Genomic DNA, 26,677 nt, shown 5'->3' on the forward strand with positions numbered 1-26,677 from the left:
AAAACTTTAAGTTTTAGATAGTTTATCTCTCTAAAAATTTGAGATAGTTTATCTCTCTAAAAAATTAATATATTTTTTCTCTCTAAAAAATTTCGTTACATTCTCTTTCTAAAATTTGATATAGTTTTCCCTCTCTAAAATTTTAATATGTTTTTTCTCTTTAAAATTTGATATTTTTTCCCTCTCTAAAAATTTGATAATTTTTTATTTTTCAGCAGCAAAATGGGTCATCCATGAAATGTCAAATCCACCTATTTTGTTGGAATTGAGATTTTCAAAATTTAGGCTTAAAATGAGCATTCAGAAATTCGACAGAAATCTCAATTCCAACATAAATGTCCATTCTAAATGAAACAAACGTGATTGGCCGAAGGACTCCTATAAATCTTAATCCAGTGAGCTAAATGGGCCCTTACATTAACCCTATGTTTTCGATGCCCCTCCACCCATATGTGTTTGATGAGGTTTCAAGTTAAAACCCCTTAGAGACGTTTATACAAGGTTGCAACCTTAAAATGTAGAACTACAGATGCACTTCAAAAATCCATCGAAAAAGGTTGTTTTAATATTGGAAAACCCTCTAATTGATCATCTCGATGTTGAGATGTATGACTATGAAAAAATAAAGGATTTTGAGTCGCATAAATGATGCATCTTACAACACATTATCTAGACCGTCCATTTTCAAGATTGTTATATGTTTATAGATCTACTTGATTTTAATCATTTTTGGAGTTTAAAATTTATAATTAGATATGAAAATAGATTTTGAAATAATCTTAAGAATATTTTTACATCAAAATTATATGCTATGATAAAATGGATGGTTCAAAGTTGCAACTTTATGAAAACCACACCCTTTTTTTAATGCCCCTCTATTTAATTGAATGATCGTTGGGGTCCTCCCCTGCATTAAAATGATGTTGGGACCTCCAATCTCATGATAAGGGTTATGCCCTATCCAAAATTTGGTGCTCATATGATACAAAATAGAGCCATGTTTTTACACGATTGTTACTAGGCTTTGGATAAAGCCTTTGTCATCTTATCCAACACATTCTTGTTGGCACGGAGCTTCTCAAGTTGCAACAACTTGCTTTCTGCATCCTAATCAAAGTGATAATGTACATAAATGCACTTCGTCCTTAAATGGAAACCCGCATTTTTGCTCAAGTGAATAACGCTTTGACTATCACAATGGATAATATATTTGTCATACTTCAAACTAGCTCTTGGATTAACATTTTTCTTTCGTAGCATCTCCTTGCAGGGTTCTCTTACTGAGATGGACTCTCCCTCTTTAATAAATGATACACACACTTCTGCAAGTTAGTTAGACATGTAATAACTCCTACTGTTAAAGCGAATAACTATCAATATGTGGACTTCTCAAGAACTTACTCCAATTAATTGAGAAAAACCTAAAATAATAATGATGATGATGTGGACTTCTAAATATCATAAAATATCCTCCCATGTCTAACTTTATGTATCCCTCTATCATAAGCTTGCCTTTTTTAAGGCTCAAACATTTTGGATGACCCCATAAGATACATTAGAATCCACTTGACCGCCACCTAATATTCCTTGTTGGGATTCACAATGTTAATCATACAACCTGCATGCGCGATATCTTGCCTTGTGCTCACCATATAGCATGAGGTTGAGTATTATTATTGGAGAAAGTATGGTCCTACAAATAGGAAAGGGGCTGGGTGGTGGTGGTAGCACACTTAATTACCACATTGTGGTATCCATTCCCTATCGTTGATACCCCCAATTAACACATTCAAAATGTAACTCCCCAATTATTGAAAACATGTTGATAGGGCCTGTCTTCCTCACTGAATTACCCAAAAAAATAAAAAAACTACGATCCTACAAATACTTTTACTTATATGATGACCATCCTCATAAAACCTGATACCCATTCATCGGATTTCAACCCGGTGAATTTTCAAATTCTCCATTCAAAGGAAACTCTAACACGTATTTAATAAATTTCAAAATGGATCAACTTTCAAGTTCAAATAATACTCCTAAAAGCTCATACGGGTTTATTGAATATCAAACTATCTAAATAAAAATTACAATAATGTTTTAAAAGTTGAAATAACATTTTGAAACTCGGACTAGTAGGGTGGATCATTCACCCACATATATGTATCAGATCGTTTGTTTGGTGATCTAGATTAGATATCGATCAGTCCAAATTAGTAATATGTAGAATGTTAAAAATAAATCAAAAAATAAAACATTAAAGTAGGGGTTATATCAAATGATTTCATGTAATAGTTACCTAGTAATATAATGAAACCACACTTCTAGAAAACTAGGACTGTAGCATTTGTACGACCCCAAAATTTGCACATGTCAATTTGCATATTAGATATGGTTAAAATAAGTTTAGACCATCCATTTGATGAATTTCAAGATCTAGGCCTTTACGAACTAAAAACTATTTTTTTTATTTTCAACATTTTGCATCTAATGATAACAAAGATATATAAAAAGTTTGAAAAGGAAAAAAAATCCTTGTAAGGCCTAGATCTAAGCATCTTAACAAAATGGAGGGTTTATGTTAATCGCACTAAAAATATACTTTCTAGGGTGTGTTTACAAATTTTATTTTTTTGTGATTGTTCATTGTAATGAAAATAGTATATTTAAACATTGGAGTCAAACAAATAGTACTAACATGGTTTTTAAGATTGTTTCATTATATTATTATACAACAGTTGCATAAAATCACTTCTTATATATATATATAGAGCCTAGGTTCAAACAATAAAACTAGAGCCTACCTTCAAATAGTGTCGAGAAATGTGGTTTCAATATTGGAAATCTTTTTGATAGCTTTAAGACATTTTTTTTTATTTATTTATAAAGTTTAAAGCTTAAGAAATAGTATAGATAGAGAGATATACGAAAACTTGAAAATATTTAAAATTGATGGTAAAAAAATGCGTTACAAAATACACTAGAAATCCATTTGTTTCTTATATCCATTTATCTTGATGTCGATATGATCAATTTGAAGATATTTGGGCATCAAATCAACCTCTTCTAGTGAAATTTTTAAGGTAGGCTTGAATTTGATTGTTTAGAGCCTTGGCTCTATGTAAACTTTTCCCCCATAAATATGGGTTTGTCTGGAATTAACAACCCCTCAAAATACAAAGGTGAATTTTAAAAGGGGTTGTGATAGGCGTATTTATAAAAAAAGATTATTAGTTTTTATTAAAAAAATATTTTGATAGGTAACTTAACCATTAAGCAAGGGCAAATTTAAAATTTTATAAAAATACAATTACATTTTTGAAGTTAATGTCCTAAAGCTTTATTCATAAAGTGTCATTGTCCTTTAGTAAAACTTTCAACTTTACCCCTTATGGATATAACAAAAATACCACTTGTCTTGTAGTGTTCTTTACAAAATTACTCTTACTTAATGATTAATATATTACAAAAGTAATTTTTTTAAAAAATAAACCACAAAATTAGTAAATCTACCATTCACAACTCATTCTATCATTAACCTATGTAATTTGAACAGATGTGAACTTTAGATTATCCATATATATATATATAGTATTTTAAGGGAATGATCAAGTGTATTTTAAATATGTAGTGTTGTAGTGTAAAGAGTTTCTTTTACCCTTTCTTTTAGGAGGTATGCATAGTTTTCTCAATAGAAAAAACAGGGGAACCAAGCAACGTTTGAACATAAAAGCTAACTCCAACAAATCATTTTATACCCGGATTGTATACAATGAGACCATTTACTTTTTGTATAAGGAGGTCACAATTAATTACAATCATCCAATGTGAAATCTGATACTTTGGGTATGTCACAAAGTTCGAAAAATTGTTTTTGAACTTTGAGTTTGGTCAATGAAATAAATGCACCCACCAAATTTTACATCCAATGGCCAAGATTAATTGTGATCACCTTGTACCAAAGATAAATGGTCTCATTGTATACTTTCCTTTTTGTACCACCTCAACCCAAAAAATATTTTTACCATATTTGTGCTATTTCAACCCCATTATATCTCACACTCTTAGTTCATCATGTTGTAAAACCTTTTTTTTATAATGTTTTTTTCTTTTTCAACCTCTCAATACATCATATCTACCACTCTCAATTCACAACTATCAAGGGCTCTCTTTCCCTCCCTCCCGCTTATGTAGTCTATCTCGAAATTTTGCAACCGGTTCCTTTCTCTATTTCTAATGGCTATGTACAATGTGATTTCTCTTTAGTGGTCATGTACTTTGTGATTTTCTTTCTAACTATTTATCTCTCCTCTCTATTAAAAATTTTCCAACTTAATTTTGTTATTTGGTCTAATAAATATGTTGTATATTTTATTAATAGATTGAGTAAAAGTTATCGAATTTTTCCTTTTGGTCTACAAGTTTGGGAATTTTACTGCAAGGTCTTATTTCGTGGGACTTGTTTTTTTTTAATCTAGTTTTGGCCTCAATTTGATGTTTCAAATATCAAATTATTTATTTTTCATTTTTTTATGTTTTCTTTCTTTACATTTGTGGGGCATTCCAATGTCTAAAATATTAAACCATCACATTTATGGGGCTCATTGACTATAGGAATCGAACTGCCTACATCTTTTGCCCATACTTCTTTATAAGACGGTTCAATGTTACAAATATCATGCCATCATTTTTCATAATTTTTTATATTATAGGGGTCAAAAATTTTGAACATCAAACCATATAGAGTAGTTCTAAAGCGTTTCTATGTTGCAATTATCATTTGGGTAAAGCAAAAAATGTGGGGCGGTCCGATGTTAAACCACCCTACAAATGTGGGAGGTTCGACCTATTGACATCGGATGCCCCACTCATGTAAAATAAAATAAATAAAAAAAATGAGTCGTTTTATAGTTGAAAACCAAACCAGGAGCATAATTAAATAATGAGAAATGATCTTATCATATCTTTCCACTCTCATGTGGGTAGGATTTCGAAGGATCACTATTAAATTTGACACAGATATCTAAAAAAGTTAAATATCGCAAACTTAATTTTTTTATATATCTGTGTCAAATGTCAAATTTAATGATGATCCCGTAAGATCCTAAAGACATATCGATGGAAGAGGCTTGTGTTGCTCTTAAATAATAATAAAAATAAGGAATGCATGAGTTTGTCGTAAAATTACCTGACTTGGAGACCGAAAGAGAAATTCAGTAATTTTATCATGATACAGGCGTAAATTTCTCTAGATTTGTAGTGTGATACTTTTACTGACAGTTTGAGAACGGAGAAATCCCTACATACGCTTATCTCCCGTGCTCAACTTGTGATGCTGCAGCTCCAATGGTGTCTCTATCTTTAGACCCTACAAAACCCATATCTACTTCTCTCGGTTCTCATCTTTTATCCAAAGGTAGAAAACTTTTACGCCCTGTCTTCATTTCCTTAATTTCCGAGGTAATTACAGTACATTTGCTTCTTGGGTAGCTTCATTTCAATGCTTTCATGGTTCCAATCCCTCTGTTTTGGTCAAAACCAACAAGACAACCAGATTTATCTGTTCATCTTCAAAACCCACTTCAACAAATACAAGAAAATCTAAGGCACCCCCAAAACCAGTTTTCAGTGATGGCAGGGATGAAGAAGAGGGCCAGCCCATATGTCCAGGTTGTGGGGTTTTTATGCAGAGTGAAAACCCTGATTTTCCTGGGTTTTTCATAAAGAGGGATACTAAAGAACAAACGGAAGAAATTGATGGCGAATTTGATGATTTTCTTGGAGAATTCAGTGAAGAAGAAGAAAGCGAAGAGGAAGAAGAAGAAGGAGGAGAATCAGATGTAGAAGAAGAAGTTATAGGCAGTGGAGATGAAAATTTTGATTGGGAAATGCCTGAAGTCATAGATGATGAGGAAGAATGTGAGAAGGATTTGGATGGGTTTGCACCAGCTGGTGTGGGTTATGGGAACATAACCGAGGAAACTCTTTCTTGGAAGAAGGACAAGTTGTCAAAGAGAGAGAGGAAACAGAAGGCTAGAGAGGCCATGAGAGAGAAACCCACTGTAACAGTGTGCGCAAGGTGCCATTCTCTACGAAATTATGGCCAGATAAAGAACCAAAAGCTCGAGAATTTGATTCCTGACTTTGATTTTGATCGATTGATTAGCACCCGACTCATGAAAACCAGCAATTCTGGTGCAAACACAGTGGTAGTTCTAGTAGTCGATTGTGTAGATTTTGATGGTTCATTTCCTCGGAAAGCTGCTGAATCCTTGTTAAAAGCACTGCAAAAAGGGTCAAAATTGCAAAAATTGCCAAAACTTGTTCTTGTCGCCACAAAAGTTGATCTCTTACCATCTCAAATATCACCAACTAGATTAGATAGATGGGTTAGACACAGGGCTAAGGCTGGGGGTGCCTCCAAATTAAGTGGGGTTTATCTAGTTAGTGCAAAGAAGGATTTGGGTGTTCGAAATTTGTTAATGTTCATCAAGGAGGTAGCTGGTCCAAGAGGAAATGTATGGGTTGTGGGTGCTCAAAATGCAGGGAAATCAACTTTGATTAATGCATTTGCAAAGAGAGAGGGAAATAAGATGACCCAGTTAACAGAGGCAGCGGTTCCTGGAACTACACTTGGTATTGTGAGAATTGGAGGGATTTTGCCTGCAAAAGCGAAGATGTATGATAATCCAGGGCTTTTGCATCCTTATTTGATGAGCCTGAGGCTCACTAGAGATGAGCAGAAGATGGTGGAGATACGTAAGGAGTTGCAACCGAGGACTTATAGGATGAAGGTGCGCTCTCTCTCTCTCTCTGTGCCCACCTCCCTCCCTTTCCCAATCCCCCCTACTGTGGTAACTTGACCTTATGAATAGCCCCAACTAGTCGAAGTAATCTGCCTGAAAAGAGCCGGCAAGGTATTAACAAGCATGCACACAAAGCAAATGGTATTCTGGTAATATATTTCTGGATTAACTTTTAATTAGAATATCCTTTCATGATTTCAATGCTGTCTTTTACTTCTAATTTTTATCTATTCATTGCTTAGAGAATTTTGTTCTGCATGTTTTCTTGATTCAAGGGGTTGCCATTTGGCATTTGTAAGTTAAATATGTTGTATCCTGTGCAGAATTCAGGCTCTGGTTAATGGTACCAGAAAGCACAAGTAAACTAATCTGGCCTTTTGTTTTCTCTTAGGCTTTCTCCTAGTGGTAGACATCAGTTTGGGTGAGGGAGGTCAAGAGTTCGGAGTTTTGAAGTTTGTCCCGAAAAGTCCAAACAAGCTTACCTAGCCTTCCCCTTATTCTTTATTAGAACTTAGAGGTTTATTTCTTTTTTTTCTTCTCCTTTTTTTTTTTTTTTTCTGTAATTAATTTTTAATTGTTCTGTAAAATTATTTAAGAACAACAGCATACAATGTTTGGTGATGCAAATAAAAAAAAAAGGTTGAAGTATCCAGTATTTAGTTCTTGTCTTTGCATCCCACTCATTGGCCAAAAGGTCCATGACCCCCACATTGGTATCCTGTAAAATATGGCAGAAAGGAATAACAAATGAGTTGTTTATCCATTACTTGATATAGTAATCCGGAAACTTAGGTGACTAATATGTTTCAACTTTCAACCATGTTACAGGAAAGCACCACTCAATGGTGTGCTGATGAGCCGATCACTTAGGAATTTTTATGTCTTCCAACTGGGGTCATTAGTTTCTTGTTTATGATTTTCCCCAATAGAATATTTAATATTGTACTTTCCTACATTGGTTTCTAGTTTTTGGCTTCCCACTTCAATATTTATTAAATGCGTATAGAGGCCTCAGCCTTTGGTTTCTTGATTCATGTGTATCTCTTCTCTGGGCTTCAGTTGTATGGAATTCATAATTTGATTATCTATCTTTGTCTAGTTGCTGTTTATTGGTTTCTTCACTCTCTGTCTCTCTCCCCTCACACACACACGGGGCTACCCTTTTATTTTGCCTCATAAATAGTAATGCTCAACTTCTCTCTCTCTCTCTCTCTCTCACACACACACACACACACACACACATGTGCGTGCGTGCAAGCAAGTAAGGGGCTACCCTTTCATTTTGCTTCTCATAAAGAGTAATGCTCAACTTCTCCCATTAAACCTTGATTCTGGTCTCTGGATTTTGTTGCTTGAACGTTTTTAGAGTTGCATTTGACTCATTCTTGTTTTTTTGAGAGAAAGCATTTGACTCATTCTATTAATTGGATTTATATCTATTCACCATTTCTTGTGTGATTTTTGAGCAACAGATAATTGACTTTTACATCACGTTGATCTTACCTGTTGCTTCACTTTTACATTTTTCACATCATGGATGATGTTATAATCATCATTATTACACCAATTGCAGGTAGGACAGACTATTCATGTTGGTGGCCTAATGAGACTCAATTTAACTCATGCTTCCGTGGAGACCATCTATGTAACTGTCTGGGCTTCACCGAACATGTCACTTCATTTTGGGAAGATAGAAAATGCTGAAGAACTATGGAAAAAGCATGTTGGCACCAGGCTACAGGTAACATTCTGGCGTCTTCTTTTATTTAGTAGAGTTTCCTTCACATACATCTAGTGGAGCTTCTGATCTGTCTCTCTTCTCAAACAAAAATAACGAACTCCCAATGAGTTAATTAAGCATATCGAGTATTATTGAGGAATGACGCATATGATGAAGGAAAATATTGGTCATGAACAACAATAATTCATCCTAATGGAGCAATGTAAACTGCAATGGGCTGATATTATGTTGATATCAACCATCATGATTTCTATACTCCCGAGGCCGCCTATCTCTCAGTAGCAATTTGAAAATGATGAAAACTACTCTTACCGGAAAACAATTTGTATTCTTACCCAAAACAAATTTGCGTTTGAGGGTGGGCATACTCTAGACCTAAACAAAAGATGACCATTTATGAGCTGCCAGATGCACACATGCAAGCAACTTAAAAATAGCTCAGTCAATCCTATGCATGTGTGGTATGTGTCTAAGTTTATGTATGTTTGTGTATAATGTAGGTTTGTGTCTTGTATAGATTGATGGATGCATGAATGCATGTGCATTTGTATGTATTAATGTATAATGAATGCATATATGCATGAATCCCTGTTAAAAGGGTTTGTTGTTTTCAGCCTCCCATTGGAGATGAGAGGATTTCAGAGCTCGAAGAGTGGGGGCAACAGGAATTCAAGGTGTCAGGGATCAGGTGGGTAGTAAACAGCATGGACATAGCCATAGCTGGGCTTGGTTGGTTCTCTTTGGGGCTAAAGGGAGAGGCAACCTTGAGGCTATGGATCTATGATGCCATTGATGTCACGGTAAGGGAGCCCATGGTTCTTGATAGAGCACCTTTCCTTGAAAGGTTTGGATTTTGGCTACCAAAGGCCATATCGGAAAATGAAAGGAAAGAGGAAGCAGGACTCTCAGAAGCAAAGGGCTGAAAAGATAATATTACTTGTTTTTATAGCTGATAACTGCAGATTGATCCATGCATTTTGATGTCATGGATTGGAAGTTCTTCACTGTTGATTGCCAACGATTGGAGACTGAAGATAGCTTTGATGCGTGAGAGAGAGAGAGAGAGAGGTTTCTTTGTGTTTGGTCCCTTGTAGTGAATAAGAAGCCTCTGTGTGCTGTTTGCGAAACTAAACACTATTTTTGTCAGTTCAAGAAAAAAAGGAAAGAAACTGAAAATATGCTTGTTGTTGACCCGCTGGGTCTCTGGTTTAACCCTGAATGAGTGATTGAGTTCTACTTGAGGTCCTGATTTGGGCTTGCAAATTATGCTCGCAATCTCTACTCTTAGAACTGAGGTATCGATTCGATACTACATCAAATGGGAAACTATTTGGCAATAATTCTCATTGATTTTTGTGTTGGGAATGAACCCCCGATACATCAAAATGTTTTTGATGAACTAAACAATGTCTCTTCGTTTTTCTGAACTAAAAAATGGCTTACGCTGCTTACTGCATTTTGTTTTCTAGAAAATAAGGAATTACAGATCTCACAGTTATGCACTTAATTTGAATATTGAGATTTTGATTATTTAGCATGATTATTTTGACCTTTTAAGCATAAAAGCATACATTCTCCTCTGATAGTGGCTTCCAGGCACATGCTACTGCTCTTTGGGCTTAAATTTGTGAGAATTATTTTTTTATTTCAAGCTTAAGAAAGTTTAGTATATTTGTATCACTGGCAATCTGGTATACGAGATTTACTTTGGTTGCTGATGCTGAAAACTTATGAACAAATGTATTAGATGGATATGTTGCTTGTCAAGCAACATAGGTTCAAATTTGATTGTTATTGTTAACTTTCTAGCCATGCATGGAAACACATAAAATAGGAAAGGATAATCATGGTGGCTCATTAGAGACTATGAACCATGGTTCATATTTTCTGTTTCATGCAGTACTTTGCAACTATTTTACTCCTCATCAGATATCTAAAGCAAATTTTCAGGTTCATTTAGGAGAATGGTATGCTCTCAGATTATCCTTTAATCAATAGAACTTCTGAACTTCAAGGACACTTCAAAAATTGTGAGAATGAGAATCAAGTGGATCAATATCAATCGTCTCAATGGGATATGATTTTTAAGGAAGCAAGCAACTTGCAGCTCTACATAACAGGTCCAGCTGTTCCTCGTCCCTTGCCAACCATCCTGAAGTGGAAAAGTCCCGGAAAGGTATCAACTTTGCTTCTCATGTGCACTGAGATCCTTCGAGTTGTCCTTTCCATGTTAAGTATATTTAAACGTGGATAGTTTTCTTTGTCCTATTGGAATATGTTTTTAAACAAACATGGATTTGTGGTTATTGCTTTTTGATGGAAATCTCCTTTGAGAGAAAGTGCACCAAATCTATACTAACAAATCCTTCAACATGTCACCCCACTTTTGGATATGGTCATTTCCATTAAACTTTGATAATTCTCAAGATACTTTTTAAATAGCTTTATTGTTATTAAAAATGCTGCTAAGATGCCAAGGAAATGAAGAATCATCAAAAGTTAGTGGAATTCTACTGTGGACATCATCCTTGTTTGCAAGAGATTGAAGTCTCTAGTACAAGGTGTAGGGCAGTCTTGGCCCAACCCGAATACTTCTATATATGTATAGTTCGCAGGCATTGACATGATATGATAATAATACCAAATACTATTAGGATGCTTCTAAGTACAAAATAATATGAGAAGAACTGAATTATATTTCTTAATGTGATATATCTAAAATTGTCAAAAAGTTTAAAGTGCATGTTATATCTAATCTATTATATGAATATTCAAAATAGCCGAAGCACCATTTTTGTGGCGATTTGTTTGTCCCAAAAACTCTCAAATAATCTTTAATTCATCTCAAGGACCAATTTTTAATAAAACAGGTAATATGGGGCTTAATAAAGAAAATGCTCCAAATTAAATCTTGATCTAGGTTTGTCCCTGGACAATCCATTTTATGGACTATCAGAACTAGGTTTCAAGAGATCAGATCTTTTTTCTTTTGAAATTGATCACAAGGTGAACTAAATATGATTTGAAAATTTCCAGGTCATAATAGCCTGTGCGACCAAATATGCAATTTGATCCCATGAGAAAACCCTATACGCACCCCTTGATCTTGTGGGACCAAACTGTATATTTGGTCCCATGGCCAAAATGCCACGTCAGCAGTTTTTTAAAATCCAAAACTCTCAAATAGTCTTTATTCATCTCCTGGATCAATTTAAAAAGAAATGAATTGGAGCTCAAAAGTGCTCCAAATTAATTCTCGATCTTAAATATGTATCAAGAACATGTAAAATGCCGCCCCTTAAACATGATGAATATACTACTAATAAGATAAGGAAAATTGTTTCATGATGAATATACTACTAATAAGATAAGGAAAATTGTTTCATGCGGTGGGGACCACATTTCTACACTTGCGGTCCCCGAGGTATAAAGCATCCATCTAGGTGGTCCATCTAAAAACAATTGAAACTAACGGTCCAAATGTTTTCTAAATAGAATTATTATTTTTAATTTTCAGAAGTTATATATTTTTTCATATTTATAATCTCCATGTTAGAGATTACATGTCCTTAAAAATTAGGTCCAAAAATCCATCTCAAAAATAGATTTTTAAGAGGTGACTCATTTCAAAATGGACTTGTATAAACCATGTCCGGAATTGGGCACCTGGGTTGACAAGTGCAGCACATATATGAGTTTCAATCCCACTATCTGACCTAAACCCAACCCAACCACCTCCCTCCCCCACTCACCCCCCCAAAAAAAAAATCCCACCCTAAAAAATAGGAATATATATCCATGTCATAGATTTTGAAATGCTGAGCAACATCTTCTTGTATCCATGATAATATGTGTATCCTAGAGTGTGAAACTATACATATTGTTTGTCCCTGCACTACATTGCAAGACATTATCGCTTTCCATGATTGAAAATGGCAGACCACCCATGATTATGAAAGAGGTGGCAAGGTAGAATTCCAGGCTATAATTCAACAATTTCTTTTTTTTCTTTTATCAATTGCTGAAAATTCTACTTACAGGTGCCACAATTACAATAAAATAGGCCTACTACATTCTAGGAACTTAATGACTTATTGCCAAAAATAAACTTTATTCAAACTGAATAAAACTGAACAACTTTAGGAAATAAATAAGCAAGAATATCAATAAAATTAAATAAATATGGGAAGACTTATTGACTTTTGCCTTGGATAACTCCTTAGGACTTAGCACACCCCACACCCGATCATCTGACCAATGGTGCACTTGATCTTAGAACTTGTTAAATCGACCAATCTGAAACTGAGAAGCACCTCTGAGACTCCCTTTCTGAATCTTATGGGGCAAAAAAGCTAGGGTCACAATTAAGGTTTCACTAAGAAGTAAGAACCCTTTTTTAACCTAGGGGCAATATCAAGATGGCACCTCCCCAAAATCAAAACAAGAGGGTTGGGCTTGCCCCCTTCCTTGACTTCTCTTTGAGGTGTGTGCCACCCCAACACTTATGGGGGGTGACGTGCCACCTTTTAAAGAGGAGATAAAGAGGAGCTCGAGAGAGAGAGAGAGAGAATGGGGTGCAAAAAAGCTAAGGTCACAATTAAGGTTTCACTAATAAGTAAGAACCCTTTTTTAACCTATGGGCAATATCAAGATGGCACCTCTCCAAAATCAAAACAAGAGGGTTGGGCTTGCCCCTTTCCTTGACTTCTCTTTGAGGTGTGTGCCACCCCAACACTTATGGGGGGTGGCGTGCCACCTTTTAAAGAGGAGAGAAAGAGGAGCTCGAGAGAGAGAGAGAGAGAGAGAGAGAGAGAGAGAGAGAGAATGGTGTGGAGAGAAGGGAGATGTCTGATGTATAGAATGGAGGGGAGATCGCTATTTGTAGGCCTTTAGAGCCTAGGGAGTCCTAGTCAGATTAGGAGTTCAACATTATCTAGGATTATTAGGTGATTTATGAGGTGAGAGAGAAGATTTAATCTAAGCCACTTCTCCATGATCAACCATCATGATTTAGAGTGAATCTTTAGGAACCTTATCCCCTTAAATCTTTCACGAAATATTCCTTAAAGAAATATTTTGAATCGTAATATTTTTACTAAGAAAATAGTTTTAAAAAAATGTGTCAAGTTAATGGGATGCGTGGGCCTAGTGGGCCCCACATATGAGACTTGGGCCCTCAGCCCCCCACACATGCGTCCCACCAATAAAAAATTGTAATTCTTAAAAGGGTGCGGTTGTATAGAGCCTAGGCTTTAAACATTCAAATTAGAGCCTACCTCCAAATAGCGTTAAACAATGTGGTTTCAATATTGAAAATCTTTGTGATAGCTTTAAAATATATTTTCATATCTATTTATGAAGTTCAAAGCTCCAAAAATAGTGTAGATCGATATCTGTGATATCTTGAAAATTGATGGTCCAAAAATGCATTACAAAATACACTATTTTCAAAACTTGCAATCCATTTTTTTCTCATGTCCATACATCTTGATGTCGAGATAATCAATTTGAAGATATTTGGGTATCAAAACAACCTCTTCTAATGAAAATTTTGAGGTAGGCTCAAATTTGATTGGTTAGAGCCTCGGCTCTATATAAACTTTTCCCTTCTTAAAATACCCTTGTTATTTAAAAATTATTGAATACTCTTTTAATTTACACATTTAAAAATTGTTTTAAAATTCTAAAAAACTATCAAAAATTCTCAGTAACACATTCTTAGTTGAAAACAATATTTATGGAGTTCCACAAGGATCCAAAACACACAACACTACAACTTAAGAAGTAGATAGGAACCTGATGGGTCAAAACCAACTGTATATCAGGCAGTCCACTCGTGCTAGGATCCATGATCCACATCTGTCTTCTCAAACTAACCCAATGAGAGCCATGACCCACTGTCAAGTGCAGGGGCTCATGATTGGCACGTCAAAGTTAGCCAAAGAACCATAGTCTTGGTATGTGGATTACAGGATCCCCCTTAATAGTAAGTCAAATGCATACAGTGCAAAAGGGTGCTCTTTCTATGCACATGTACACATGCCCCTATATATACGATTGCTTCCTAAAATGCGACGTACTTTCCTTGCAAAAGTGTCATTGAGGATTTGGCACTTGCTTTCACTGGCCCTTCCTCCGTACACAGGAGACTACACAACTAGGAATGACCATATTAAATCCTCAACGTTAGTTCCACAAGCCCAAGGGTAAGGGTTTTTGACATGACCCGGCCATAGACCGCCCAACCCTAGGGCAGTCAGTCATAGAAAGCTCCCATTGAAGCGCACAAATCATTATAAAATACTTTTCTTTACAAGCTCTCTAGGGCTTTAAAGGCCACAAACCCCAACAAATTGCCTCTATAGCTGCTATCAAATATCAATATCACATGCGAACTTGGAGGGAAACCTAACTTTTTGAGATCTTTTCCTCCTATGTTTTCTATAGCTTTGTCATGACTTCAGGACCACTAGATGAAGAAGTATGCATGACATTGATTCTCAAATATAGAAATGTATCACTTGCATTTATTCCACCATTCGAATAAATATCTTTTTTTGCCCTTACATGGGGACAAAATGGCATGGCTAATGTCTCTCTTGCATTTACAGAGGTCAAATTCTTGATGTCACAAACTTTCAGGAAAAAAAAAATTATTGTGCCACAATCTCCCGGTCAGTGTTTCAAAAAGCGTTAGGTGGGTCCGAGGCTGCTTGGGGGCTCCAGGCCGCCAAGCGCCTAGGTAGAACCTGGGTGGCCTAGTTGAATAAAAAAAAGTATCTATACAGACAATTATCTATTGTATAAAATATAAGAACTAGGTATTTAGTGCACATCAGAATTTAAAGTATACTAGTACTACACATAAGTAGACATTCGATAAGCATAACCATAAGTTGTTCTATAATCCATATCCAATTAAAACTTAAAATTTACCAACCAACCAAATTACCAAACCAAAGTTACCAAATAGTACCAAACTAGTGGAACTAGAAGTCCACTATCCATAAAACACATTACAATATTACACCACCATGAGTAAGAAAACAAAAATGAAAGTAATACAAATACAAATACTTGAAGACTCAAAAGAATCTTCAATAGGCAATAGTTCAATCAAAGTTCAAAGTTTAATAATTATTCAACATTCATCATTCATCATCAAAAAAATTAGGGTCAGCTGCATTGACATCATATTCATCGGAGTCATCACCCTCCTCGGCATATTGGTCATCCTTCTCCGTCTCTTCTGAATCTGCCTCTTCTTCCTCCTTTTTCTTCTCCACCCTCGTTCTCTGTGCAAAAGATCTAGTGGCCCTAAGAGGGTCAGCTGATGTCCTTGAGGCATCCATGACCATGTCCCATGACCCTTGACCTCATCATCATCAACTACCACTCCATAGCATTGTCCATATTTTTTGATCTGATGGGGTCTCTCTTATCTCTCTTAGCAAAACTGCCCTTCAAGAATCGATTATATTTGACATAGACTAGGTCATTCAGCATCTTTGATTCAAGCCTGTTCATTTTCTTTGTATGAATGTAACAAAATAAAATGAAACTAATTAAAATCTATGGTTCGTGTATTATTAATGCAATTGTACAAATTACCCTTACGACCTTACCTCTTCAAAAGTACTTCAATTACGCTCACATCCAGATGAGGAAGTGGTGTTAGGTTTAAGATCCGAATGGCCAACTTTTGTAAATTTGGAGAACTACACCCATGTTGGCTCCACCAATTGGCTGCAAAGATATAGAATAAAATCATAAATAAATAATAACTATAGAATTATAACAATGTAAATTGATTACTTGAACTTGATGAACTTAAGAATATTTTTACTACGGATCTACCTGGATCAATTTTGGTCCTTTGCCTCATCGTCATTGGACTCCCAAAAGACTTTAATGAGGACTTGTAATTTTTTAGCTCATCAGCGCATATAATATCCTGGATATCAGGATTAGGGACTAGCACATCTACTCACTTATTAAATCCAGTCATAATTGTGTCATTTGTGTGTATATCCTTGTCAACATAGAAAAAAAGCTCAAATAATAACCAACTGCATGCAATGGCCGATGTAGCTGCCTATCCGACTTCTCATCAGTAATCTCCCAAACAGGCTTGAAGCAGTTCTCATCATTATCAAAATTTTGTTTTATCTCTCTTTTGCATTTCTCCATAGCCTCTTATATATAGCCCATAGAAGGCTTGTCACTATAGCTTCCAACCGGGATCACCACTCTTATCTTCTATAGCTTCCTTCGTGACACTCACTGCCTTTTTCAAAAGAGGCTCTGAAAGCTCATATGGGGTTGGGGGTTTTATCCTAGGGCCAAATTGGTCAATTGCCTCTACCACGGCATAGAAGCTACTTAAGTGAGCAATATTGAAAGGGATGCTCGTCTCATAAAACCAAGTAGCAAGATAATAAGCAACTTTATCTCTCTCTTCCTTCTTTATTCTATTTTCAATGGTGGTTTACTTCTTTGTTTTCTCTCCTACAACTTCAGGGTCAGGCCGAGGTAAAAAACTATCCATAGGGCATCTAACCCGAGGCTCCTTACTCCCAGAACCAGAAGCAATTACAACTCCCTTTCCCTTTCCCCTAATAATAGATTGTTCTACTTCTTAACATCCCTCCCCAATCCCATCCTCATCACTATCATTATCATAATAATTTATTCGAACCCCAGACCTAATATCTGCTATGGAGGCTAATCTCTCAACTTTTTTCATTTTTACCATATTCAAAATATTGGTTGTTTCCTCTTTAGCAACATCATAAGTCTTTTTACATGGGGCAACATCCTTCCTGATACCGACAAGATGTTTCTTGAACCGGTTTATGCCCCATTTTGTATCTTTCTCACAAAAATTGCATCTTATGCAATTTCTATCATTAGGATTTGGGTTGTGGCCATATTTCCAACTGGGATCACCACTCTTATTAGATCCCGAAGAAGACATCTCAAAATAATGCAATTTATACAAGCAAAGCAATAAAAAAAAATCACTTACTTTGAGTTTGATTGCTCAATTTCCAAACTTCCACCTCAAAGATGCTTCTAAGGACTCAAAATATTCTAAAAAAACTCCCAATAGATTTATAAAACATCAAAAATTAAATCTAATATCAATGGGTGATGTTTTGATCAATTTCTCATAACTTTGAGAAACCTTTCGATCATTATGATTTATCAAAAAACTAGTTTTTTGGGGGATTTCTCTCTCTAAAATGGGCTCCAATAAGTTTTAGGTTTCAAATGAACCTAAAACCACTATTTTTGGCCCTTTAGTATAAAACAAATGGACAAAAATGCCCCCACTGAAGTTTATTTCTGCCTCTGGGCGGGGCGTAGGGCCTGGGCAGCTGCCTAGGCGGTTTTCTTGGCGCCCAGGAATTAGCACATTTTTAGAGCACTTAGGCCTGGGTGATGCGCTCAGGCCCCCAAATCCGTCTAGGCACTGGGCGGTCCTCTTTTTGAATCACTGCTCCCAGTTCAACATGGGAGTCACCATCACACACAACATAGGAACATGACTTGCTATTCTGAGTCATTATGCAGATGATGGTGATCCACTTTTTCCTTCAAGCCTTTGATACTAAATGCACATTCTAGTGATGAAGCCCATGTACAGACATAGTTAGTGATAAGGATCTTGAAGTTAACATTCAATGAAGAAAACGGTGCTCCTCTTGAAGGGACCGACTATTCCGTGTTAGAAATTCATATTGTTGTAGCCCTAAGAACGATATACAGAAGAACAAATTGAGTAATCCATGGACAATTCTCCGGATAATGCTCCCTTTGAGCACTTACCCTTGATTTGTTAGCATCTTTTATCAACAGCTCTAGCAGGTGTCATGGGTAGTTTTCCATTGAGTTATTCCTTTTGTGTGGCCAACTTGTGGATAAATGATTATTATTTTAGTATGATAAAGCCCCGAAATGACAAGTTACGGCTTAGATGGAAATTCTGGCTTTTCATTATTCTAGATTAGGTCCAGCCTGTGTCACTGCAGCTTTGAGAGAAAACAAGGACTCTATTGCTTTCCACTCGGTAGCGATTTATACGACGGGATATAGAGGATGTTCGTTAAAAAATTAGCGTCCCTCGGGCTGTATAGGTGGCTCGAAAGCCAAAAAGCCTAGGTGGGCTTCCTAGGTGCCATACATCTAGCAGCCTCGATGCAGGGTGGCCAAGGGTGGAAATAGGCCCTTGGTCAAGGGTATTTGCCCCCCCCCCCCACTTTAGAAAGAGGGGACAAGGGTTTTGGGGAGCATTAAAGTCCCCCCCAAACCTCTTTTGTGTATGTTAGAAAGTGAAAACTTTAAAAAAACTTATATTTTGAGAAATTTCTCAAGATCTGAAAAAATTTCAGAATTTTCAATTTCTTATGAAATCAAAAGATATACTTCCTAATACTTTTCGGAGCTTGGAGTGGTCACATAAGGGACTTTTGGTGACCAAATATCACCGGTTTGGGCCGATATCGATTTCATTTTGAAAAGGTTAGTGTTATACAATACTTGAATTAGGGTTTGGTATTTTTTTGTATAATGCGTTACGATTTGATATTCTTTTACTTTTGTTTTTTTAATGATATTTTTACATGTTTGTAGTTGAAAATTTGAATTTCTTTTGTGAATGTTTCCCAGTTTGGGCCAATATCTAATTATTTTGAAAAGCTTAGTTCAATACAATATTTGAAATAGGGTTTAATATTTTGTTTTTGTATAGTGTGTTATGATGTTATGATTTGATATTCTTTTATTTTTTTGATTGTTTTACATGTTTGTAGTTGGAAGATTTTGTGAATACCAGTTTGGGCTTATATTTTGTGAATAGTTGAAACTTTAAATTAAATTAATAGTTATCGAATATTTAGATTGCAAATCAAATCTTATGGATATTATGTTATGTGATATTACGTGATTATTTTATTTTAGATTGATATCATAGTTATTGGAAACGCCTGGGAACCCGAATCGTTTTAGGAACCGGAATCGCGGCCGGCTAGAAGATTCCTGTTTTAGGAATCATTATCCGTACAATAGGATTTGCTAGGAACGAGATTCCTAGTTTTTGAGAATTGTGTTTCTACCGAAAGAGATCCAAGTTTCATCCACCTTTGGATTCGAGATTTCGTCCTCCTTAGAATCTGGATTCCCATCCCTCAGAAATCGACACTCCAGGAGTCAAGATTATTTAATATGTGGAATCGAGTTTCCGACATCTATAGAATCGAGTTTCTGACATATGTGGAACATAGATATGTAGTTGTTTTGAATCGTGATCCTAACATATTTGGAATCAAGTTTTTAAAGTATATAAATCAGAGATCCATGCTCGTTTGAGATCGAGATTTACAATAATATGGACTATGGAATGCATTTGACGACCCCTACTAGGAATCAAGATTTCATTTTTGTGGAGAAGGAAGCCACAAGCACATCTTGAGCCTCATCAACTTTAGAACCTATATTGGATGTCTCTTAATAGAAGGTTCCCTGAATTTTAAAGTGATTGTGTTGACTATTGAACTTATGGTCATTATATACAAAAGACAAGTATTCCTAAATTGTGATTTTGACTTCATTATTATAAAGACAAAATAGGATTATGTTTACGTCATGGTTTTACTTTTAATTGTATGTGTTGTATTTACCAATTATATTTTAAATTTAAAGTAAAGGCCATCCAGGGTGGCACAAGTAAAATAATGAAACCCTGCAACCTCTAGAAGCATTCAAAAGAAGATTTCTACTCCAATTGACATGGAATCAAGATTTAATCCTCGCTAGAATCGAGATTCGATGTATTTGGGAACGTCTACCCACAATTAATGGGTTCAAGTTTTCAAAGATGTGTTGGATCGAGATTCCGAAATTAAGGAATCGAGTTTCCTTGGTTCCGATAAGTGGTTTCTAAAAATGTGTTGAATCGAGATTCTGGAATTAAGGAATCGAGTTTCCTTGGTTTCGAAAAAAAGTTTCTAAATATGTGTTGAATCGAGATTCCGAAATTAAGGAATCGAGTTTCCTTGGTTCCGAAAATTTCCGTGGAGATTCCTTAACAGAAATGTGTAATCGGGTTTCCGATTTGATGCCTTCTTTCCAAAAAACGGTTTCCGTGGAGATTCCTTAATAGAAACGTGGAATCGGGATTCGGAAACGGAAACATGAGGTTGGTGGAGAGATTCCGGTAACTATGATTGATATCATATTATTTGATTTTTTGTTAGATTGAAAAACTAAATATTATGTATTTTTTATATTTCATTTGGTTTCCACATTGTGTAGTTCATGTTTTGATTGGTTTCCAGTTTCTATATTTTTTTTGTGGTCTCTTTTAGTTGGTTTTGCTTGCTTAAAAGTCTTCATTCAAAACTCAAAAATTTTTCTTTGTTTTTTTCCTTTAATACTTTCATCTTGTGTATTTTTTTGTTGATTAGGTGATACTCCATGAATCACTTTGACTCTGTGAGCTTTGTTGTTAGTCATGAGTCGTGAGTCATGACAATGTCTTCAACTGGATCAAGTAAGCAAAGTGATCCGGGTTTACGGATCTAGTCCAAATCCCATCGATACGAATACGGTGGAGTGTAAATTTTGTAAGAAATCATCTAATGCTGGTATTAAAAGATTAAATAAAGATTTAGTTGGCATTAGAGGGGATGTGGCCTCATGCTCTCAAATGCCAGCTGTAGTTAGGAGAGAGATGTTAGAGCACTTGGAGGGGGTTAAAAATAACAAAGAGCAAGTGAGGAAAAGATATGAAGAAATTGTCAGAATTGTAGATATTTTTCAAGTTCAAGAAGAAGAAGAAGATATATATGCCGAGGTTGGATCTTCTGGTAGGGTAATGGGGCCCATGCATAAAAGGCCTCAAAGAAGAGGGCCAATGGATTTAAACTACATTGGAAGCAGTGGGGAAATTTGGGCTAGGGTATAGGGCCCCACTGCTTATGAGCTTAAGTTGCCATTGCGTAGAAAAAGTTCATTTTACTAATAACATTTTGAAGACCCACATGGATGCATTGGAAATATACAGTTGCACTAGTATGACTGATGGTTGGAGTGATAAGAGAAATAGAAGCATTATGAATTTGATGGTGAATTGTCCATTAGGGACGATTGTTTTAAGGTCTATTGATGCTTCTAAGAAGTTCCATGATGCGACCTTCATTTTCGGTGGACCGGTACATAGAGGAGGTTGGGGAGGACAAAGTGGTCTAGGTAGTGAGCGATAAGTACTTAGCCAATATGGAGGCAGCTAAGTTATTGATGGCATAGCGGCCACATATTTTGTGATCACTTTGCACAACACACTGCATAGACCTCATGCTTCAGGCGATTAGTAAGAGGAAGTTGATGTTCGTATCTATGGATTGGACCAAGTCCTAGTGGACCAAGAGATCAAATGAGAAAGTAGTGATGGAGATTGTCTTTTGGAATGGGGTTTAGTATACCTTATGTGTTTTTTAGCCACTAGTAAAGGTACTCAATTTGGTTGATGCTGAGAAGGAACCCACATTGGGTCACATTTATAAAGTTAGGCGGGATGCAAAGGAAGAAATGAAGAAATGTTTTGAGAATGATGAAGCTAGTATGGAGAATATCTGAAGATTATAGAAGATAACTAGAACTGCCAGCTTGAGAGGTACTTATACTTAACAGGGTACTAACTACTTTAACCCTGCTCACTTTTACACTGATCATGAGATACATAGCAAGACTGAGTTCATGGAAGCAATCCACCAATGCAATCTCAAACTCAACCCTGATCTTGAAGTCCAAGATAAGGTCACAATGGGTTTAGATAAGTATAAGTTCACAACTGGGTTTCTTGGAAAGGAGTTGTCAATAAGGTAGAGGTCTAAGCTCTCTCCTGGTAAGTTTAGAACTTCTTCATTTTGATTTCATGATTTGAGTATAAAATTTCAATTATACAGATACATTATGTATGTGAAATATCTGCATGGTGGACAGGCCATGGGGGAAGCGCCCCCCACATTTGCAGCAGATGGCCATGCGTATTTTGAATCTGACTTGTAGCTTGTTTGGTTGTGAATGCAACTTCAGCACGTTTGAAATGGTAATGTTACTTAATTTACTTAGTTAGGTTATTAGCCTAACATACATTAGGTGTTTCTCAATTTTAAATTTTCATTCAACATTTATCTAATAGGTCCATACAAAGAAGAGGAACAAATTTGAGCAAAAGTAACTGAATGATCTTGTCTTCATTCAATATAATCAAAAGCTGCAGGAGCGCCATCAAGAGCTGTAGCACAATGAAAGCGATGCTATTGAAGTTGATGATATGGATGATACTAACCAGTGGCTAGTTGATGCTGGGGATGATGAGGCATTCCTTGGATAGGGCTTGACCTGCGACCAAGTTTGTGAGGCTGCTGGGACACCATTGAGCCCTATGTGGATCATTCGATCTCAATCTCAAAGCCAAAAGGAAGGGGGGGCGGGGGGGGGGGGGGGGGGGGGGTGTAGAGAAGAAGGGGAAGAGGTTGATGGGATTGAGAGAGGATGACGCAGATTTAGATGAGACAAAGGATGGTGCTCAATATGTTGAGGAAGCGGCTCTGATGATGATGGCATGGAATCATCATTAGATTTTATTTGGCGTGGTGATGACACAAAATTGTCGTTTAAGTTATTAAGCAAGTACATCACATGTAGGCAGTGGACATCATGCTTTAGTCATTGACTTTTGATGGTTACTTAATCACTTTATGTAAATTTTATATCATAATATGTACTCTGAGTTTTGTTGCAATTTGATGATTTTTGTCTCTATAATTATTTATTCTTTATTTTCGGGGGCTTTGGGGCTCTAAAGCTGCCCTAAGAACCCTAAATCCCTGCCCTAAAAATTCCCTGGGGGCGTAGCTTGTACTTGTTCCTGGGCGAGTGCCTAGGCGGCCAAGCCCCCCAACCGCATAGGCTGGCACATCCGACTTTTTGAATTTTGGGCATTTTCTAACAAATGATTGTGACTTCAAGAACAATTAAAATGGTTCATCTTTAGCAGATTACAAAAATTTTCTTGTCGCTTTTTGTTAGATAGAATGCAGGATATCATTCGCCAAAATGATGGAAGAGGAAAATCCCGATTAAAGTTCTCTATCCGTCCACAGTTATATATAAAAGCAGTTTCATGGCCATCAGTTCCAAAGGATGACTGTTTGTGTGGGCTTTCTGAAGGGCTAGCTGAGTTAGAGGATTATGGGCATACAAGAACACAACAATCTATAGCAGAACGACTGCATTATCTTCTTGAAAAAAATGATTCACCAAATTGGCCTTCTAACACAGTTAGCATTCTTACTTTTGTAGTACATGTTCAATATTTTATTTTTAGTATGATTATTGGTTTTGATTCTATATCGCTGGTTGTAGGTAAGGAAAGGAAAGGGGAAGAAAAAATTCTTTACAGGGAAAGAAACCTTATCTTCATTGGCTTACAGATGTATTGACAATGAAGACACCTGTGAGCCTTTGGACAGCGTGGTGTCAGGTGATGGTGCGGTATCCTTAATTTTTCAGAGTTCTTCTGCAGACTTCTTCAAATCTGTTTTTTGGCTGGTTTCTTCAGTTTTTTGGCATTCTGATACAATGTTTTAAAATGCGGCCCCATCAGGCGGTGTGCGGTGGGCATGGCATCGGAAAAGACCGCATATGGGGTTTGGAGGTATGTGGGCGCATATGTGCCGCATCATAGCTCATCCGAGCCCCATAGCGCACATCACCCGCATATGCCCGCATAATTTTCCACCTCTTTTGGACCATCAAAACTTGGGGGAAATAGTTTGCGGGGGTATTAAACCCCCTAAACGAGCATTTACAGCCACTTTCGTGGCTTTTTTGGGATCAAATCGAGCAAAAAAAAAAAAAAGGCGGAAATTGTTTTTTACTAGATCTTGGATTTGGGGATTGTTTGATACTTGGATCTTGATTTGAACCTTTTGGTTGTTGATTTGGGGAAGTTTAGGTGGTTTTGTGACAAGAAATCGGGGGTTTCAAAGGCTGTGAAGAAATCAAGCACTGCTTCAAGAACCGGTAACTTTTTATTCCTTGTACAGTAATACTTATTTTTGGGGCAGTGTCTTCTTTCTAATCTTCTAGTAATAAGGATCCGGCTTGGAAATAGGCCAAACTAAAAAATCCAAAAGATAGAAATCGTGTGATTTGCATGCTCTGTGGAAATACTTATATGGGTGATATTTTTCGACAAAAACAACACTTAGCCGGAATTTATGGGAATGTAAGAGCATACCTATAAGCTACCGATGAAATAAAATAGGAGATTAGATAATACATGGATAGATTGAAAAAAGATAATGAGAATAATAAAATGAAAAGAAAATAATTACTTGATGATGTGAAATTATTTGATGATGATGTTGATGATGATGATATATCTGAAGTTGTAACGAGGCAAAGAGGTACTCGAACTCCAATATTAAGAGAGAGGGTTATAAATAGTGGTGGTAGTGTTGAAAAAAGAACACCTCTCTCTAAGGGGCCAATGGATGTTGTTTTCACCCCTAGCCCCAAAATTGTGGTTCAGGAGAGAAAAAAAAACAAAACAAACTACAATTGAAAATAGATACAACCAGATGAATTAGATTCAATTCCTCCATTTGCATGCTGACTTACATGCATATGAGTTAGATACAATTGAATCTCACATGTAACTAACTCATCGTCCGATGCAATTGAATCTCACATGTAGCTCATCGAGGAGGAGGCTGCTGACTCAGAGGAGACCGAGGAAGAAGAATACGTGGAGGCTGTAGAGGATGATATTGATGATGCACATAACGACTCTCAAGATGACTTATCTGATTAATATTTGAAAAATTGACTTCAAAATTGTCTGGGATGATTGTATTAACTATTAACTTTTCTTGAACTTGACTTCAAAACTCTTTAATCTTCATGGAGACACGGACTTTTGGTTTGTAGTATCACTATTTTGTAATTTTAGAGTTTGTGGCTGCAAATTTGTGCTTATAGTTGTTGATGGTTGAATATTTTATGAAGCTAGTTTCAAGTTTCTAGTTTCTATTAGGGGATAGTGGATATAGAATCTTCAATAGCTAATATTTTTGGTGTTAATCATTAAACTAAAATACCTACTATCACATATATCACCTCCATATTTTTTTCTATGCATTAACCTATTTTTTTAGATTTTTTAGAATTTTTTTATATTTAGTGACCCCATCGTCGCGATGCATTTGCATCCAGACCGCATCGAGTCACATCGCCGCATCGACCCCCCCACCGCTTTTGGCCGCATCCTGCCTTTTAAAACATTGTTCTGATAAGAGATGAGTCTCGATAATAAATATATTTAAAACCTATCATCTCAGATTTCAATTCATAATATTGATGTCGTATGAGTGGCTGAAAACATTAAAAGCCCATATTCAGGAAAGCAACCAAAACGATTCAAAATTTGCGAGTGTGATGGTCCAAGAGAGAACAATGGCAGACTGCTTTCAGGAAGCCTTCAATGTCAGTCCAGAGATTGTTGGTGGTTTTGTCTTTCCTATAAACAAACAGAAAAGGAGAGAGTACATAGCAAATTCTTTGGCTGTGGATTGTTCAGTAACAGTGAGATAACATAGTGGAAGAAATACATTTGCTGCATTGTGCAGTTTTGGATATTTTGGGAGGTTGCAGCAGATCATAAGAAATGAGAAGGATAAGCATTTGGATTTCTTGAAGCTGTCACAAGCAAGAATGAAGTCTCATGGTACAAATCTGCTAACCATTTTTCAAGCTCCTTTTATGGCATTCATTGTGAGTTTGTATTATATGTATCCTAATTATTAATGCATAAGGAGATGCATTGTTTTAGAATACTTGGGAGTGGAGTTGACCAAATTCTCTAGCAATTTCCAACTTTGTTTCTCCCGATGAAACTAGATTTGCTGATGTGCGGATATGGTCAAGATGCTTAGAAGCAAAATTGACGGCTTGTCATTGTTCATTTGGAAATAAAGCAGAGGTGTGCATTTTGATTTTTTATCCACTTTCTGATACTCGTATTTTTTAGAAGAAATGTTGTTTGCATTTTAGACTGAAT

The 26,677-nt window shown here is 36.2% G+C and overlaps 1 protein-coding gene and 1 long non-coding RNA gene across 2 annotated transcripts; both read left to right on the plus strand.

The window, feature by feature from the left end:
• The first annotated feature begins 1,149 nt into the window (after positions 1–1,149).
• Positions 1,150–25,586, plus strand: LOC18433788 (GTP-binding protein BRASSINAZOLE INSENSITIVE PALE GREEN 2, chloroplastic). Its single transcript, XM_088856591.1, has 9 exons — positions 1,150–1,173; positions 1,271–1,328; positions 5,491–6,794; positions 8,380–8,547; positions 10,508–10,723; positions 23,718–23,894; positions 23,980–24,097; positions 24,572–24,639; positions 25,316–25,586. The coding sequence occupies exons 1-8, from the start codon at positions 1,150–1,152 to the stop codon at positions 24,610–24,612; spliced, it is 2,106 nt and encodes a 701-aa protein (XP_088712717.1). The 3' UTR covers positions 24,613–24,639; positions 25,316–25,586.
• Positions 22,335–22,883, plus strand: LOC148779075 (uncharacterized). The gene is made up of 3 exons (XR_016047311.1): positions 22,335–22,453; positions 22,552–22,657; positions 22,751–22,883. It is a non-coding gene; the product is annotated as an uncharacterized LOC148779075 (long non-coding RNA).
• Positions 25,587–26,677: the final 1,091 nt, after the last annotated feature.

Source organism: Amborella trichopoda, chromosome 13 (assembly GCF_054954075.1).
Source record: "Amborella trichopoda isolate Santa Cruz 75 chromosome 13, AtrichopodaSantaCruz75HAP2 v2.0, whole genome shotgun sequence".
Taxonomy (NCBI): Eukaryota; Viridiplantae; Streptophyta; class Magnoliopsida; order Amborellales; family Amborellaceae; genus Amborella; species Amborella trichopoda.